The 17213-nt window shown below is 38.6% G+C and overlaps 1 protein-coding gene across 8 annotated transcripts in view; it reads right to left on the minus strand.

Moving 5' to 3' along the window:
- Nucleotides 1-17213, minus strand: part of c4h7orf57 (chromosome 4 C7orf57 homolog) — an 82727-nt gene that overhangs the window by 51645 nt on the left and 13869 nt on the right. For 7 of the 8 annotated variants that reach the window (XM_059966508.1, XM_059966507.1, XM_059966510.1 and 4 more), the window contains 4 exons: nucleotides 15616-15675; nucleotides 6891-7073; nucleotides 4512-4611; nucleotides 2516-2666 (listed from right to left, as the gene is read on the minus strand). In XM_059966508.1, coding sequence (XP_059822491.1) covers nucleotides 2516-2666; nucleotides 4512-4611; nucleotides 6891-7073; nucleotides 15616-15646 — 465 coding nt within the window. In that variant the 5' untranslated portion in view covers nucleotides 15647-15675. The remainder of the gene's footprint in view (nucleotides 1-2515; nucleotides 2667-4511; nucleotides 4612-6890; nucleotides 7074-15615; nucleotides 15676-17213) is intronic. The other variant, XM_059966509.1, reaches the window with a different exon arrangement.

Below are 17213 nucleotides of genomic sequence, written 5' to 3' on the forward strand. Positions count from 1 at the left end.
ACTTAACTCCCTATATTCTCTCTTTAGGATCTCCTCACTTTTCTTACCTTTGCACCAATATGTACCATGACATTTGGCTGCTCTCTCTCCCACTTTAGGATGCTGTGGAGCCAATCTGAGGCATCCCTGACCTTGGCACCTGGGACACAACATACTATCTGAATGTCTCCTTCATGTCCACAGAATCTCCTGTCTGCTACACTAACAATGGATCCCCTATCACTACTGCACGTCACATCTTCACCCTCCTCTTCTGAGCCCTAGAGCCAGACTCAATGCCAGAGACCTGACCGCCATGATTTTCCTCTGCTAGTTCAACTCCCCAACAATATCCAAAGCAGTATACCAGCTGTTGAGAGGAAAGGCCATAGGGGTACTCTGCATTGGTTGCCTATCTCCTCTGCCCTTCCTGATGGTCACCCAGTTACCTGCTTCCTGCAATTTGGGTGTAGCTACCTCCCTGTATACACTGGGAATGCAATGGGAATAGCATTCTTTTTGCTCTTGGACATAACTATGAAAATGGCCTGGTGTTATCCCTCAAGATAAAGCATCATTAACCATGAACTGAAAATAACTTAAAAGTCATTTACAATTAACTCCCATTTTCAAAGCTAGTAAAAATTTCTGAGCCTCAAAATTCTTGGTTCTTAGTGAAACATTCAGATCATTGCCAATGCATGTATTGTGTATCAGCTGATGCAAGGAAGAGTGGTATTGTAATATTGTGAGAAATTTTGTAATTATAAGACCATAAGATATAGGAGCAGAAGTAGGTCATTTGGCCCATCGAGTCTGTTCCGCCATTCAATCATGGGCTGATCCAGTCATCCCCACTCCTCTGCCTTCACCCCATAATCTTTGATGTCCTGGTTAATCAAGAACCTATCTATCTCTGCCTTAAATACACCCAAAGACTTGGCCTCCACAGCTGCTCTTGGCAACAAATTCCACAGATTTACCACCATTTGACTAAAGTAATTTCTCCACATCTCTGTTCTAAAAGGACATCCTTCAATCCTGAAGTCTTGCTCTCTTGAACTAGACTCTTCTACCATTTATTTCCCATGGTAGGATAGTCCAGGACAAGAGGTTCAGATATCCATTCTGTGCAGCTAACATGGGGTGCCATCTCTTGTCTCTCTTTGTTATACTCCTTTTTCTTAAATGCTTCATGAGTTTGTGTGCCACTCATATCCAGGGCCATGATGATTTTCTCTGTACTATTCGATGTTTAGTACATGTACTATCTGAACTCACTGCCTGCATGTTGTTTGTACAGAATTGATTATGTGGCAGATGAATTAGGTGGTAATAATAATTAAAAATTTGACTGTCTCTCCCAGAAGTGGACAAATTTCTCCAGGAAGGCTATGTTGTGATTGGGTGATCGACTCCATTGGGCTCTGGCCATAGTGGAAGTGCAGCCTTTCAAGTGGGATATTAAACTGGGGATTCCTGTGTCAAGTGATTTGGATTTGGAGTTCCTTTCTGGGGAACAAGCTAAGATGGCAGCACGATATTAATATGCAGCAGCCTCTCCGGACTCTGGATTGGGGATTGCCAAACATTATGTGGATTTTCTGGTGTAGTCTGTTTTGTCATATGCTTTGGTGATATCATTCTGGAGGAACATTGTCTCATTTTTTAACTGCATTGCATTTGTGGTTTCTAAATGACAATAAACTGAATCTGAATCTGAATCTGAATCTGAATTGGAAGTGGATCAATACTATGTTTCATAAAGAGCAGCAGAGTTCTGGTAAACACTACTTTCTTAAACAACACCTCCATGAGAGATAATCTCAGTATTTATGTGAGATGCCGTGAGCTCAATTGGCAGTTGTGGCTTCTTGCTTTTCCACAGTCACAGCAATTCAAAAGAACTTAATTAGCTATGAAACATTATGCCCTGGTTATATGAAAAATACAAAATAAATCCAGTATCTTTCTTTTCTATTCATATATAGCAACTCCGAGTAGTCATAAATTCAGTTGGCTGGCACATTGGACCAAGTGACAGTAAAACTGCTGCTGAGACCCATTATGAGGGTAGACATGGGATAAGGAAGGTCCAAACCCTCAAAAGACCTGAATAAATATCACCATTAGGTTTCAAAATTAAAGAAAAGCATGAATGCCCCCTTCATCTGATAGTTCAATTATAATGGCTTCGCATACTCATCTCATGGTTAAAATTAAAATCAGCACTGATAAAATCTTAGGAACCCAAATACATTTATGAATGAAAACACAGCTTGGTCCAGGTTTGTCTACTCAATATCTGCTCAAAAGTGTAGGTTAAAATGCCATTGATGAGAGAACGTGATGATAAACCTCTGCCAAGAATCTTTCCATCATTCATCATTGTTTTAGCATTAGAAGAAAAACTATATCAGATGAGCCCAAATGACATATTTGACAACCCCCCCCCCAAAAATTAAGAGTTCTTTATAAATATCACATTCACAATTACATTTTTGAGTTTCAGCATAATTATAATTTGCAATATTACCCAAATGCTTCTTGACTCTTCCTGATTTTCTTCCTTCTCATGTAACTGTCGTTCAGCTGCCTCAATTGGTGAAAGGTTGCAGTTTCTGCCCTCTGATTCATCTAGGAATGTGTCTTGAGACATAGAATCTGAAAATTTCTTCTGGATTATCCTGTACGGAGAAAGTGTATTTTATATTGTCAGCACTGTGCCAAGTCAAGTAGAGCTGCTGCTTTAGCTTGGGTTCGATCTTGATCTCTAATTGCCATGTGCATGGAGTTTACACATCCAGCACATGACTACATGGGTTTTCCCCATATGCTCCAGTTTCTTTGTACATTCTAAATCTATGCTGGTTGGTAAGTAGCTGTAATTTGTCCCTAGTTGGGTGATAAGAGAATTGAGAGAGTTAATGAGCTTGTGAGAGGGAATAGATTACAGAGAAATAAGTAAGGGAATAAGATAGTTGGGGTAATTCTGAGAGCCATTGTGTTGAATGGCTTTTCATCTTGTAAGGGAAGTATGAGAAATATTGGGAATGCTTTGAGTAATATTTCATAGCGTAAATGGTACTTCTGATGGCAGAATCTAATGTTGAAAGCAGTAACCAGGTTCCCACTAGCAAGTGTAACACCCTGGGAAAGGCTTCACTGCTAATGTAATGGTCTTTCTGTAGAAGCACTGTTAATGTAATGGCTTTTCTGTAGCAGCAGTGTTTGGTTTATGGCTAGAGATAACGGGGGCTTTGGAATGTGCACCGTCCAATGAAGAGAAAGTGTTTTTCTTGATATGTGCCTGAGACCCAGGTGATCTGGGTCTTTTGTTTGGCAGAAGATGGAGAGAAAAGGTGCCAGAACAGACAGGTTGTAGACACCAGAAAGGAGTGGACTTGGAGTAAGGCCAAGAGTCGACGAAGCCCTGGGAAATTGATGGAGTACCAGCAGAATGGAAACCGTGAGCTCCAACTTGTGCACATTAGACTGTTTCATATAAATGGGCCCTTTTCTTTTTGTTTTACTTTAGTAACCCTTTAGTCAAATTACGAATTATAAGGCTAAATCATGGTGTACTGTCTGTTATTTCGTGGTATTGATTTGTAACAAAGTGACACATCACGCAGCAACGACACAAACAGGAGGTTTTACACCTCAATCTTATACATTTGGTGGGGCCAAAGATTGTCTTTCCTAGACTTATGCAGCTGACAGAACCTGAGGGTTACAAAAGGAACCTGGAAGTGATGCACTATCAATAACTCCAAAAGACTGGAAGCAGAGTAAATACTGAAAGGCTTTTATTAGCAGTAAAATGGACCATGTCCATGCTGGATGACCGCCCTGGATTGTGGGAGGAGCAGTGACACAATTGCCTTTATCCAGGGGTCTGTGGGAGGAGCCACAGGAGCAGTCAGCAGAGGGGCATGACCAGAATATATGTGGTTTACCACAAGAAAGTTGATACATTTCTGAAAATATTAGAAAATGTCCATAGTTTATCTTTACAAAATGATATGTGCAGAAGATAAAATATACTACTTCTGTCCTTCACTAAATTTCTTTCCAAAACATCTGTGCTTTGGTGGCCAGTTAACATTTCTTACAGGGCTCAAAAATGCTCTAAGATGTAATCTGAGACAGTCAAATTTAGGCTCCAGCTGGATACCCAGATGACAAGATTACAACAGAAAATAGGTAGACTTTGCTGGATGGGAAAGTCACTCATCTTATTTTAACTGGCCTGTTTCCAAGCAATGTTTTGTGTTAAGTCTTTAGGTACTTTGACAACTCACTAAAAATATAAAAATAACCTAAATGTTATATTATTATGGCTTTCAAGGGAATCATAACAGTTGAACTAAATAAGAAGCCAATCATTTCTATCACATCTTAGATTTGCAAGATCTTTTGGGTGATAAAATATAGTTATGATACAAAAAATGCTCCTAATTACATCACAAATTATTTTCAGAGATGAAGAAAAATGGTGTCACAGAGGAACAAATTCTACAGCCACTTACTGATTATTTCCTTGGAATGTAGACTCAGAAGTCAGCCACTCAGGTTTCTTGAAGGAAGCACATGCAGGTTTTGTGGGGAAGTCACTAAAAGTCAATAAATCTGTAAGCAAAATGAAAACAATATTCAACTTAACAGTACTAAAATTATTACCAAATGATATATAAGTATATGAGAAATCACTTAATTCTTATCCCTTGGCAATATAGAAATGAAGCAGATAAACTTCTCCATTGTGAATTGGTATATAGATCCTCTCATTTCAGAGAGAACACATTGACTGAAGAGATTGTGTGTTGGGACCAGAGGTGAGAGTCAGTCTGATTCCGCCTGCTCTATCACAGCACTGAGGTTGTGAGACTGTTCCGGCTGCTATGCTTTTCATGTCTGCGAGCTTCACAGTGATTTGCCCTGCTGTGTGATGAATTGACACCAAACTATGGGCCTACTCCTGCTGCTCCTGCTTCTGGGACTATGGGCTCAATTTGGTTTGAAATGCTGTTGACTTTCATTATTTGCATGATTTGTGGGGTTTTGTTTTTGCTTTCTCTGAAAATTGGGTATTGGTTTTTTTTTAATTGGGTTCTTTTGAGTTTCTTGCTTTGTGACTGTCTGTAATCAGGCCAATCTCAAGGTTGTATAATTTATACATTCTTTGATAATAAATGTACTTAGAATCTTTGAATCTTTGATAATGCCTCTCCTGGTAGATTTACTGAACTGGGAGATTTAGAATTGGTGGAAGCTTTAAGAGACTTCAGTTAAGAGGCACGATTACCAGCAAAGCAGTTGAATAACAGTACTAATTTCTGAAGTGGCTTTGATTTGTGAGGGCTGAAGAACAACTGCAATGTTTTCCAGATTTTCAAATACATTTCTGCAATCTGATAGTCAATAACACATGGGGGGGGGCATGGTAGTCTAGTGGTTAGCATAACACTTTACAGTACAGGTGACCCAGGTTCAATTCCTGCCACTGTCTGTTAAAGAGTTTGTATGTTCCACCTGTGACCATATGGGTTTCCTCCCGGCGCTCCGTGATGTCTTCCTACAGTCCAAAGATGAACTGGTTGGCAGGTTAATTGGTCTTGTAAAATGTCCTGTCATTAGGCTAGGATTAAATCTGGGGATTACTGGCCAATCAGGGGATCACTGGGCAATGAGGTTCAAAGGTCTAGGAGGGCCTATTCCACGCTATATCTCAATAAATAAATAAATAAACAGGCAAAAGTTAGCTGTCAGAAATATCCTGATTGCTGGTGTTTCTTGGTGTTTTGTTGTAGCATTTTGCTTGTACATACAATGGCACAGAATCACTGACTAAAGAGAAAGTAGCTTAGAAATGTTATCTATGTTAGTGAAGCAGAGATGGGAGGGAGGAAGGAAGGATGGGAGGCTAGCAAGGGGAATGTGTGGTTTCTGACAGCCATATTTTATATTAAACAGAACATGTCTTTATGTTGACCAAATTAATTGAAATTTATCTCAAAGGAATCCACTTTCGTCAAACAAATATTTGAAAGACACTTTGACCTTGCTGCCACTATCAATAATACTGGTATTTTAGAAACTCCATTACTGTGTGCACAATTCTGAAATACATTCACACTGTTTTGATGATACTGAATAAAACTTAGTCGCTGCTTTTATCCTCAATGCATTCCAAGGCAAATACACCAACTGTTTGATCAGGTTAGCCTGTATAATGTGAAAGATACATATTGGGCTCTCCGTCCATTACATGTCTTACTGAGTGATATCACAAGTGGTTCTGCTAGTTCGGCCATAGTTGCTAAATCCTCTATTTATCCAACCAAACCTGCCCCAAATCACCTTATCACAATATATATCCTGGTCAGGCTATGCTAATAAAAGCAAAAAAACAAAGCCAATATCTTAGCTAGATGGCTTACAGTGGAATTAGCCAGTTCTGACAATAGTGTTATCTGAAATTGTAGATTTTGATAATGAGCTGATATGTTTTTCTGTTGAGAAAAAATGGTATTTTCATTAGTTGCTGAATTCAATAATGCAGGTAAGTTTTCTTCTCGGATGGGGTGGGAGAATGCAAACTGGGAATGCAGACTTCTTTCTTAATAACTCTTTTTTCAGAAATCTGTAACTTTGTGCTGGTAGGAGAAAAGGAGGTGATGAGGGGGTTGAAAACAGTGAATCAAAAGTTATTTACTAGAAGTGCATGGATATTAGATAGATCAAATGCTCTCTTGCTCCAAACTAGCAGATATCATTTACATTCCATTATTCTGTAAAAGTCCCTCCACTGCTTTTTGCTTTTTTTTGCTTTGACTTCCAGAAGTTGCGAGCTCTGAGAAGCACTGACAGTTGTGGAGGTAATATTTTTTTAGATACAAGAGCATTACCTCGCAGACCACCTCTCTTTGCCAACTTCACGTAGTCAGAATCAGAATCAAAAATGACATTACGGCGTCCTCGGAATCTTTCCTCGCCAGTTGTCATGTAGCCAAGACCAGGCATCAGTGAAGTTTCCCGTTGTTTATTATTAGAATTTTCTTCTTTCATGTTCGATATTGGTTTCAATTGTTCTGTCCATAAAAAAACAGAAATGCATTTCTTAAAGTTTTTTATATTACATTTTATGTGCTTTTTTATTGGTTGGAAGTAGCAAACAACACTTACAGTATAATCTACCTCAAGATACCCTGAAGACTGGATCAAATATTTATATTCCTAACTTTTCCTAACTTTTCTGTTGACACTTAAGCTGGGATTTAAGATTTTAGGGAATCCTAAAAAACTCTGATTAATTGAGAAGTCTCTGTCCAATCAATGATCTATCCCTGATTGCAACCAAATTTTTTGAGACTCTGTGATTTGGAAATACATTTTAGTTAAGTGAGGGAAATCTCTAAAGATAGATTTTAACCAGTTGCACTGCATAGCCACTGCATACAAGAATCTCTTTCTTCTGATAACTGTAAATTTGTTTTACTTTTAAATGTCCATTAAAAGGGGATAGAGTGCTGAGTCAATTATGAAATTACTCATTAAGCACATCACACGGAAGCTGGATGCCAGGAAAGTAGAGGAGTTCCTGGTACCAGGGTTGCAATGATACAGGTCAGAATTAAGAAAAAAAAACAAAGCATGATCTAATTCTACTATACGTGCTTGTTACCTTGTATATGCAAAGACTAGGCCTTAAGCTGCAGTGTCGCCTGTTTACAGCCACCAGGAGAGAGGCTTTGGAACCGGTGCACTTCACTAGGGCATCCAGGCTAGAGTCGATGATGCCACCAGTGGTCACGCGGCAGAAAACATGCTCTATTTTGGTTGACTGTAGATCAATGGCTCGAGTTTGGACTCTTATTTTTGCGTGGCTACGATACCGATATGTGCTTCCTACCTTGTACATGTAATATGTGCTTCGTTCTATGTGTGACTGTTGGTACTGTGCTTTGCACCTTGGCCCTGGAGTAACGCTGTCTCATTTGGCTGTATTCATGAGTATTCATGTATGGTTGATTGACAATTAAACTTGAATTGAATTGAATTAGTATATTTCTAATGCATCATCCTATTATACATCATTTCCTTATATTAGCTGTCAGCTTGAACTGTTGTGTCAGAGAAACCGCTTTCATTTACTGGGTAAATGCAGCATCTGCACGTGCTGAAAAGACTTTCAAGTATTGACTCAGCATGCTTTCAATCTTCTTGTCAAACAACTGAATTGAAGATAATAAAGGAATACCTCTGTTAATTCATAACCTGCTAATTCTATCACTGAGCCTCAGCATTAACAAGATGGATATGATTACTGAACAACAGCAGAGAAGATTTATTGCATGCAATCTATTCAAAGAACATTGTTAAATATAGCTTTTTCTGCTGACTTTACTGCAGATTTGGAATGCTTTTAAATCAATTGGACATGGATGGATTATTTGCTACTTATGGGGATGAGGGCCTGGATTTAGACACTGCAAATTCCTAACACTCATGAAATTCTGAAGCCCTTTTGTAATCCAACTGCCTATTCCATATGTTGGTCTAAACTATGAATGAACAATGGTGCATTCTCTCACAAATAATGTGAACATAGTCATTTGTTTTATGCCTGGATTTGGACAGTCGAGTCAAGGCACCAACACAACAGAAAACAAGTACATTGTCAGCACTGTTATTTACAGAAAATGGTCATCACAAACACTTCTCAATTTGCTAAAAACTTCAGCACATTAAAATAAAAAAAAATAAGAATTACATTTGTTCTGATTTCAGTGATATTAGAACAGGAAAAAATATGAAACAATCAGATATAGGATCAGGAAAATACATACTCTCCTTTGAGTCTAGTTTGTCATTTAATGTGCCTTAACTGCTTGGCTGGAATTTCGAAGGGAATCATCTCTTTCAGCTGCCTCCTGGTAAGTAAATCCTGGACTTATGCCAGCCCAGGAGACAATTGTGCTGGCACTCCACAACATGGCTCTGAGGAATTATTCTTTCAGGCTCTTGTTGTGGAATAGATAGGAAAGTGTAAGAAAGGTGTTTAATTTATCTTACTTATTTTACTTTAGTTTGATGTTTTATTGGCCTCCTAACTTTAATGCTTTTGAAGTTCAGTTTTAGATTTATTTATCATATGTATATGGAAACATACAGTGAGATACTTAGTTTGTGTTAATGATCAACACACCGAAAGATCTGTGGGGGCAACCTGCAAGTGTCATTACACATTCTGGTGCCAACACAGCATGTTCACCATGTTCAGTAGAACAACACAAGCAATAACAGCAACAACAACAGCACATCAAGCTCTTTTCCACTGACCCACCCATTTACACAGGCTTCCAACTTCAGGAAAGGCTACCTGCAGGTCTCCAGTCCTTGGCCCCTGGACTCTCAGTCTCAGCCTTTGGGCCTCTAACCTCAAGTCCCTGGCACAGACTTGCAGTCATCGGGCCTCTGATCTCCAGACAAGCTGATGCAGAGTCTTCTTCCTTAGGGCTCACTGCCCTCTGCACTTAGATCTCTGTCTTTTGCTTCCAGACCTCAGTGACCTCTGGGTATCGACCCAGGACTCGCCGATTATAGGACTTTGGTCTTCGGGTCTCGATTATGGACCACCAACCCCGGTAATGGGAAAAGGGGGTGGCAGGTTGTTGACTGTCACTTAGAACTCCTGCCTGTATAACCTCCAACCTGGGGATTGCTGGTCTTCTCAATACCTGTTGACCCGACCTCTGAGATCACTGACTTTCGACCGCCAAGTATTTGATGTTTCATCAATTCTTTGTCTCCTCAACCACAATGACATTATTTAACTGGCATTCAGGAGAGTCAGAGAAAAAGATAATGTAAGTTTAATTTGAACTGTTGAAATTAATATTGATTTTCTTTAATTGTGTGAAGCAAACTTAAAAGCTTTGAATTGCCTCAGAGCAGCTGCTTGGATACTGAGGTACAGAGTGCCTCAAAACAACAGAAGAGCAATGGGACTAGGATTAAGTAACTGAGCTGGTCAGGACTTGGGCTGATCAAATGGGGTTCCAGCCAGAACTGCAATTTGAAAATATGGTTGTCTCAGGACCTACTACTGATACACACCTGAGACAGTAAGGAACTACCTCACTGCCTCTTCTCATCAACAATGCACTGAACTCCAGGACCCACATCACTCCCAACAGAGGATCTAACTGTCACCATTTTTTAACCTACAATTCCTTGAAGAAAATTCCATGGAACAACATCATTACCTAGGTGACACTTTGTATTTTATTCTTTGCTTGTGTTTGTGGTCACATCATGAGAGTCATCATTTGTTTTCCATTTATATGAATAATGAAAGACTTTAGTATTCCCTTTAACAAGGACATGGAATTGTTGCAAGGATGAAGTGATTGTCCTAACAACTCTGTGCAAGGCAATAAGTGTCAGAGCACTTTAAAATTGCCATTTACTTGCCTTGTTATCTGAGTAAACAGAATTTCTTCCTCTCTTTTATTCCTTTGAAACAAAAAGTTGTGTCAATTATATAAAGCACAAACTGCAGGCCTCCACCTGCATGTTACCAAGGCTTTCTTGAAAAGTCAGATGTTTACAATATGGAGTTAAAAAGATGAATGAATTTTGATGGTTTGCCACTCAATAACTATTACAGAGAGTCAAAACAATTAATATGAAAGTGCAGCGTGATTGCTTATAGAATGTTAAGCTTTCAGGAAACTGTTGGTTTTGGTCACTTCAATAAAATCCATTTTAACGAAATCTCAAATGAAAAGTAAAATGCTTCAATGCATGGGCATTATTTTCAGACCGTTCACATATAAATAAATATAGACAGTGTCAAATTCTACACTGTATTGTGCATTTTGAGAGTGGATTGCAATTTTCATTGTTTCCATTCCTTATACTTGTGAAGATCAGTTCTTCTGCGTTTTGCCTCTGAATGCACTGTCTGTGTCACAATTTTTGAAGTGGAAGCACTAAGACACTCAAACGCTTCTACAGATGTACCATGGAGAGCATTCTGACAGGCTGCATCATCCTCTGGTATGGGGGGAGGGGCTACTGCACAGGATCAAAAGAAGCTACAGAAAGTTGTAAAATTAGTCAGCTTCCTCTTGAATACTAGCCACCATAGTATCCAAGACATCTTCGTAGATTGGTTCCTCAGAAAGGCGGCGTTTGTCATAAAGGACCCCCATCACCCAGGACCCCCGTCACCCAGGCCATGCTCTCTTCTCATTGTTACCGTCAGGAAGGAGATACACATTTAATGATTCTGGAACAGCTTCTTGCCCTCTGCCATCTGATTCCTAAATGGACATTGAACCCATGAACACTACCTCACTTTAATTACTTCTGTTTAATTAATAATTAAATTATTAATTTAACAATTTAATATGCATATATATACTTTTACTTTTTTTTCTATATCTATGCAGAAGTCAATCCTCTCCCCCATACCATGTATTTGAATGTGCTGCTGCCACTAAGTTAACATATTTCATGACATATACTGGTGAAATTAAACCTGATTCTGATTTGCCAGGTTCATGGACTTTCCTGACCCTGCAGTAAGAGGCTCACCTGCAGCCCCATAGCTGGTCATGCAACTGTTGACTTCAATATATCAGAATCAGATTTATCACTGGCATATGTCATGAAATGTGTTGTCATGCAGCAGCAGCATAATAATAAAAACTGTATATATTGTTACAAATGAGGAGCAACTCTGATAGGCAGAAGGGTACAGAATCGCCAATGCCCGCCCCCACCTTTTGAGAATCGCAAGATCGCTATTATTTTGGGTCTGATACCCAGGAAATGAGAGAGAGACAATGCCAGAATACACAAGGTGGAATGTCTCCTATTGACAAAGATAGAGATTACTGCTATTGTCTCTTGAAGGAGGAATTGTGTAGTGAGTACTGTACTATTCATTGAAACCCCTCAGGGGGCAACCAGAGTGGTCTGGTTGAGGGATTGCATCATCCCAACCTGATTGACACCTCAGACCCCGTGAGTGGGGATAAAAGTTGGGTTTAGGGAACACCCCTCAGACGCACCAGGAGAGACGCTATGAGACCGGTGGGGGCTTGTGTGTGTGTCCACCCTTGCCTGGGTGATGAGTCCTCCACGGAATGATCTAGCTAAAGGACGGATACGGATCAAGATCGTAAAAGGAAAGTCGGCAAGTTTTCTCTCTCTCTCTCTCTCTCCAACAATTGCAACACAGTGATCAACAATGACTGCAGCCTGTATGAACTGAACTGAACTTTATATTTCCATCGGGCAATTCATTATCCCCTAGACAACAATAGAACTTATTTCTTATTATTTTTATACCCACACTTTTAGGTTTAGTATTGATGATGTATAGTGTCTGTATATTTGCATTGATATTATTTTTGTTTATTTTTACTAATAAATACTGTTAAAAATAGTATCATCAGACTTCAACGGCTACTCCTATCTTTGCTGGTAAGATACCCAGTTACGGGGTTCGTAACAATATAAAAGGCAAATTAAATAAGTAGTTCAATAAAATAAAAAAATAGTTGTGAGGTAGTATTCATGGGTTCAATATCCATTCAGAAATCAGATGGTAGAGGGGAAGAAGCAATTCCTGAATCATTGAATATGTGCCTTCAGGCTCCTATACCTCCTCACTGATTATAGCAATGAGAAGAGGGCATGTGCTGGGTGATGGGAGTCCTTAATTATGATGACACAGCTGAGCTACAGGAAAAGTTTTCCTGGCTTAAAAGGAACTGAGTTGGGCAGTTGTGCAGGTGGTCATCAAATGTTAACTTTAATTAGAACACCTCTGTAAAGATTCTTAATGGAACCTGATTAGACTTTGAATTTGAGAAATGTTCTTGAGCACAGTTGATAACATGAAGCTATTTTCATTAAATCAGATCCAACAGAACTGATTGATTGGCTAAGACAGTGACCCTTTTCCAGAAAGAAAAACCTATTCCTCCTGTTTAATCTTGTCACTGTTACAAGGGTGTCAAGAAAGCCAAGAAATAATCTGTACTTTAGTGAAAGCTGAGCAGTTTAGTGTGTTGCTGGTTTGACTGCAAACACTATCATGACTTACAAAAATATCCTTGGTTAATTAATTTAAAATATAGATTAGAAGTCATGCAGTAACCTCGTGATATGGGACTTTGGCGACTGAGTACCAAAGACAGATGATGCGAGAAGAATGTGACTTCCATACTTAATACCTCCCTGTGTGGACACAGAGTGCAAAGCCTTTTAGAAGAATCTCCATGCAATAAAAGTGGCACAACCAGAAGGGGTCTCCGTGACCCTGCCATGATCAATCTCTTTTTGTTCTGTTTGGTCTGCTTAATTGTCCTCACCCTTCTTGTGGAAGGTATCAGGCATAGGTAATGTAATCTTAATGACAAGCTTGCTGAGGATGCAAGAATAGCTAAATTAAGAATTGTCTCTGGAAAGTTTAGCCATGAATCTCTGGAGTGTTGTAGGGCCTATTTCCATTTTAATCTCTTGATGACGCAGAGACTTGATTTTGAGGATCTCAAGATCATTCTCCTGCAGGCTCTGGTCGTAGCCATTAAAAATGAGCATGTTGCATTAGCTGGAACATAGGGTCAGGAAAGAGGGCAAATATCTTACCTTCAAAGATTCAACCTGTTATCTCCACAAATCCATCTCTTACAGAGTAGTAAATGAATGGAGTAGTAGTGAATGGAGGACTGTCAAAGAATATACAAGCTTCCCTGGTACATACCACTGACTTTGAGGAATTTTAGAGAATGTGTTTAGTTACATGAACAATTAGTGTTGAGCCTTGTAATTCATTTAGAAGTATAGCCTATGACTCTCTGAACTTCCACAAAATCTGCAATTATTGAAAACTTGTATTCCTTTCTCTTGTCCCATTTTGCTTGAGCACAGACCAAGTCCAGTTTTCTTGAGCAGAGAACAAATGTAGTTTCCCTAGTGCTGCCATGCAGATCTATTGCATAGATCAGACAGTACAAAAATAACTTGAAGACACTGACATTGAATGCAGTGACACAGTCCAGGCAAAGGTGCCCTCAAAAGGTTGCAGTTCTCTATCACTACTAACTTAAAAAATATTTATCTCAGCAATATTTTTTCAGAGAGATGGAGATAGTAGATTGGTCCCTAAATTATGTGATTATTTCTGCAGATATAAGCCTGACTTTGCATCCTCTCTTGCAGATCTCAGATACCCTTGATCTGACTGAGATGGCTCCAGCTCATGAAGTACATCCTGTGATACAATTGCAAAACTATTTTTGCCAAACATGCAACATGAGAAATTGGTAAAGTCAATGAAGAATATCTCATAGCTTTCTAGTGACCATTCAGAAAACTAAGTATCAAGTAGCTGAGCAGTTCTTTAAACAGCATGTGAAAACATGGTTCTCTGGATTTTCTGAAACAGTATGTGTCTATTTCAGCTTCAAATACTTTAGATGAACGTTTCACTATAACAAGTATCATTGAGTAATATAGCACAGAAACAGGTCTTTAGACCCAACATGTCCATATCGACCGTAACATCCTCCCTGAATGTCCCAGTTACCCACATTCAGCCCGTAATCCTCCAAAACCGTCCCACCCACGTACCCAGTCAAATGCCTCTTAAATATCATAATTATACCTGCTTCTACCACTTTCTCTGGTAGCTCATTTCAGATACTCAGTACCCTCTGTGTTAAGAAGTTATCTCTCTGATCTCTTTTAAATCGCTTCCCTCTAATCCTGTATCGGTGCCCTCTAGTTTTAGACTCACCAAGACTGGGGAATAGATTATGACTATCCACATTATCCTTACCCATCATGATTTTATAAACCTCTGTGAGGTCACCCCTCATCCTCCTACACTCCAAAGAATAAAGACCCAGCATGGCCAAGCTTTTCCTATAACTCAAACCCTCCAGTCCAGGCAGCATCCTTGTAAATCTCTACTGTGCCTTCTCTGGTATGTATGTAATGTATGATGTAATTCTGTGTACATTTTGTGCATTAGGCCTCCAATGCCTACTGGTGCAAAGCAGAACAAAAGTTCTGGTGGAAATCTGCATTTTGGTAAATAAAGGATTGTGGTTTGGGGATTTAGCAAAAAATTTCATGATCAAATTTCTAGTTATAAAACTGTTGAAATAGAAGGCAATGATAAATTATATGAATAGTTCTTCAAGATTTGTTGTGGATGGCTTTCTTCTGGTAGTCACTATGAAAAAGAAGTTATGCTGGAGGACAGGAAGCATTAAAATAAAATCTCCATCAGCAAAGCATATTTTTTTCTTGAACAGTCAACTGTAATGACGTCGCTTCAACACTGCTGGAGATTTAAGTATTATTATATATAATGAATATAGAATTAATGGATAATTGACAAAATATGATAATTAGAACTTTTTTGGTAGATATTATTACTAATGCTTACAAACAAATAAAATGAGATGTTATATTTTTAGATCACTTTATGATATATTATCATCATATTTAGATTTATTATAATTTACTTATTCTACCATAAAAAACTACAAATTGATGATGAAATCAAATTAGATATTTGAACCAATGAATTCTGAAACTACCTACCAGATTGGTCAATGATTTTACAGTCATTCATTATACTCCTTCAGTTGACGATAGATTAATCTGGAACATCATAAAATAAATTTTACATTACTATCCATACATACCTGCTGATTATAATAGGTATAATAATTATTTAAATTGTAATTCTAAATCCCAAAAGTTAATTCTTGCATGCGTTAGCTATAACATGAAATCATTAAATATAGTGTTATGTAGATTGTACATTCAAATAGCAGTTTCCTGTTAATCAGATCATTTGCCAAAGACAGTACTGTACAATTGTCTTTTCTCTTTGAAACATAAGCACATGGATTCACAAGAACATTACAAACAGAAACGGGAGTAGGCAATGCAGCCCTGTTTTGCATTCAATTAAGTTATGCCTAATCTTCCACCTCAGCACACTTCTGTGCACTTAACCAATACCTCTTGTTTGTCCAAATATTTAAAAAAAACTATAGATCTCTGACATGAATACACTCAGTGATATAGCCGAATTCCAGCTTCACTAACCTAGGGTGGTGCTGTGTCTTTCATTGTTGAATAGCTAACACCTTATTTATAATCTGTAACCAATGGTTCAAAGTGAGCCAATCAGAAGAAATATCTCTGTGTCAAACCATATGCGAATTCTTGGTTTCAATGAGATTACCTCTCATTCTTCTAAACTCTGGAAAGTCTAATCCTAGTTTCCTCATATGTCAATCTAATCTTAACCCAGGCATCAATCTGGTGAATCTATGTTGTGCTCCCTCCAGTTTATCAGTCCTTGTCCATATTCCAGATGTAGCTTCACTAGGACCCTAAATAATTGAAGTAAGATGTTCTTCTCACAATTCAAATGCCCTAGCAATGAAGATCAACTTACTATTTGTTTTCCCAATTGCAGCATAAACAGCAATTCATGTACTAGAACAGACATGTCCCTCTGAACACAAACCATTTAAGGAAAGTACTCCAGTTTTCCACTTTTTCTAACAAGGTAGATATCATTTTTCCCATATCATGTCCCTTTTCTATGTCCTTGCCCATTCACTTAGCACTCAGCATCTTATTCAGAACACACACCATCCTATAGCTTTGTATAAACACTCTATATATTACATTTGAACTCCTCAACCTTATTATGGATTTAGATCACAAGCAGTCAGGATACTAGTACTGAACAGCAGGGACCTACTATCTAAAAATTATCCAGTTATTCCTGTTCTGTTTACTAACCAATCCTTAAGCAACACTGGTATTAAATCTCCAATCCTATTGAGGTCACATCTTGTTCAGTAATCTCTTGTGTGGCACTTTATTGAGGACCTTCTGGGAGTTCAGAAAAAAACATAACTTTTATTCATTTTCAGGGTCTGGACAGAACTGGCAAAGACAGCATTTATTGTTCATCCCCAAATGTCTTAGAGAAGGTGGAGGTGAGCTGCCCCCTTATACACCTTCAGGCTTTCTGGTGAAGGTACTTGCATGGTGCTGTAGCGTTTTGATCTAGTGACAATGAAGAATCATGCAAAATTTGGGAAGGAACCTACGAGTTCTCATCATTCAAATCCCTTGTCCTTCTTGGTAGTAGAGATCAAGGGTTTGGGAGGTGC

Source organism: Hypanus sabinus, chromosome 4 (assembly GCF_030144855.1).
Source record: "Hypanus sabinus isolate sHypSab1 chromosome 4, sHypSab1.hap1, whole genome shotgun sequence".
Classification (NCBI taxonomy): Eukaryota; Metazoa; Chordata; class Chondrichthyes; order Myliobatiformes; family Dasyatidae; genus Hypanus; species Hypanus sabinus.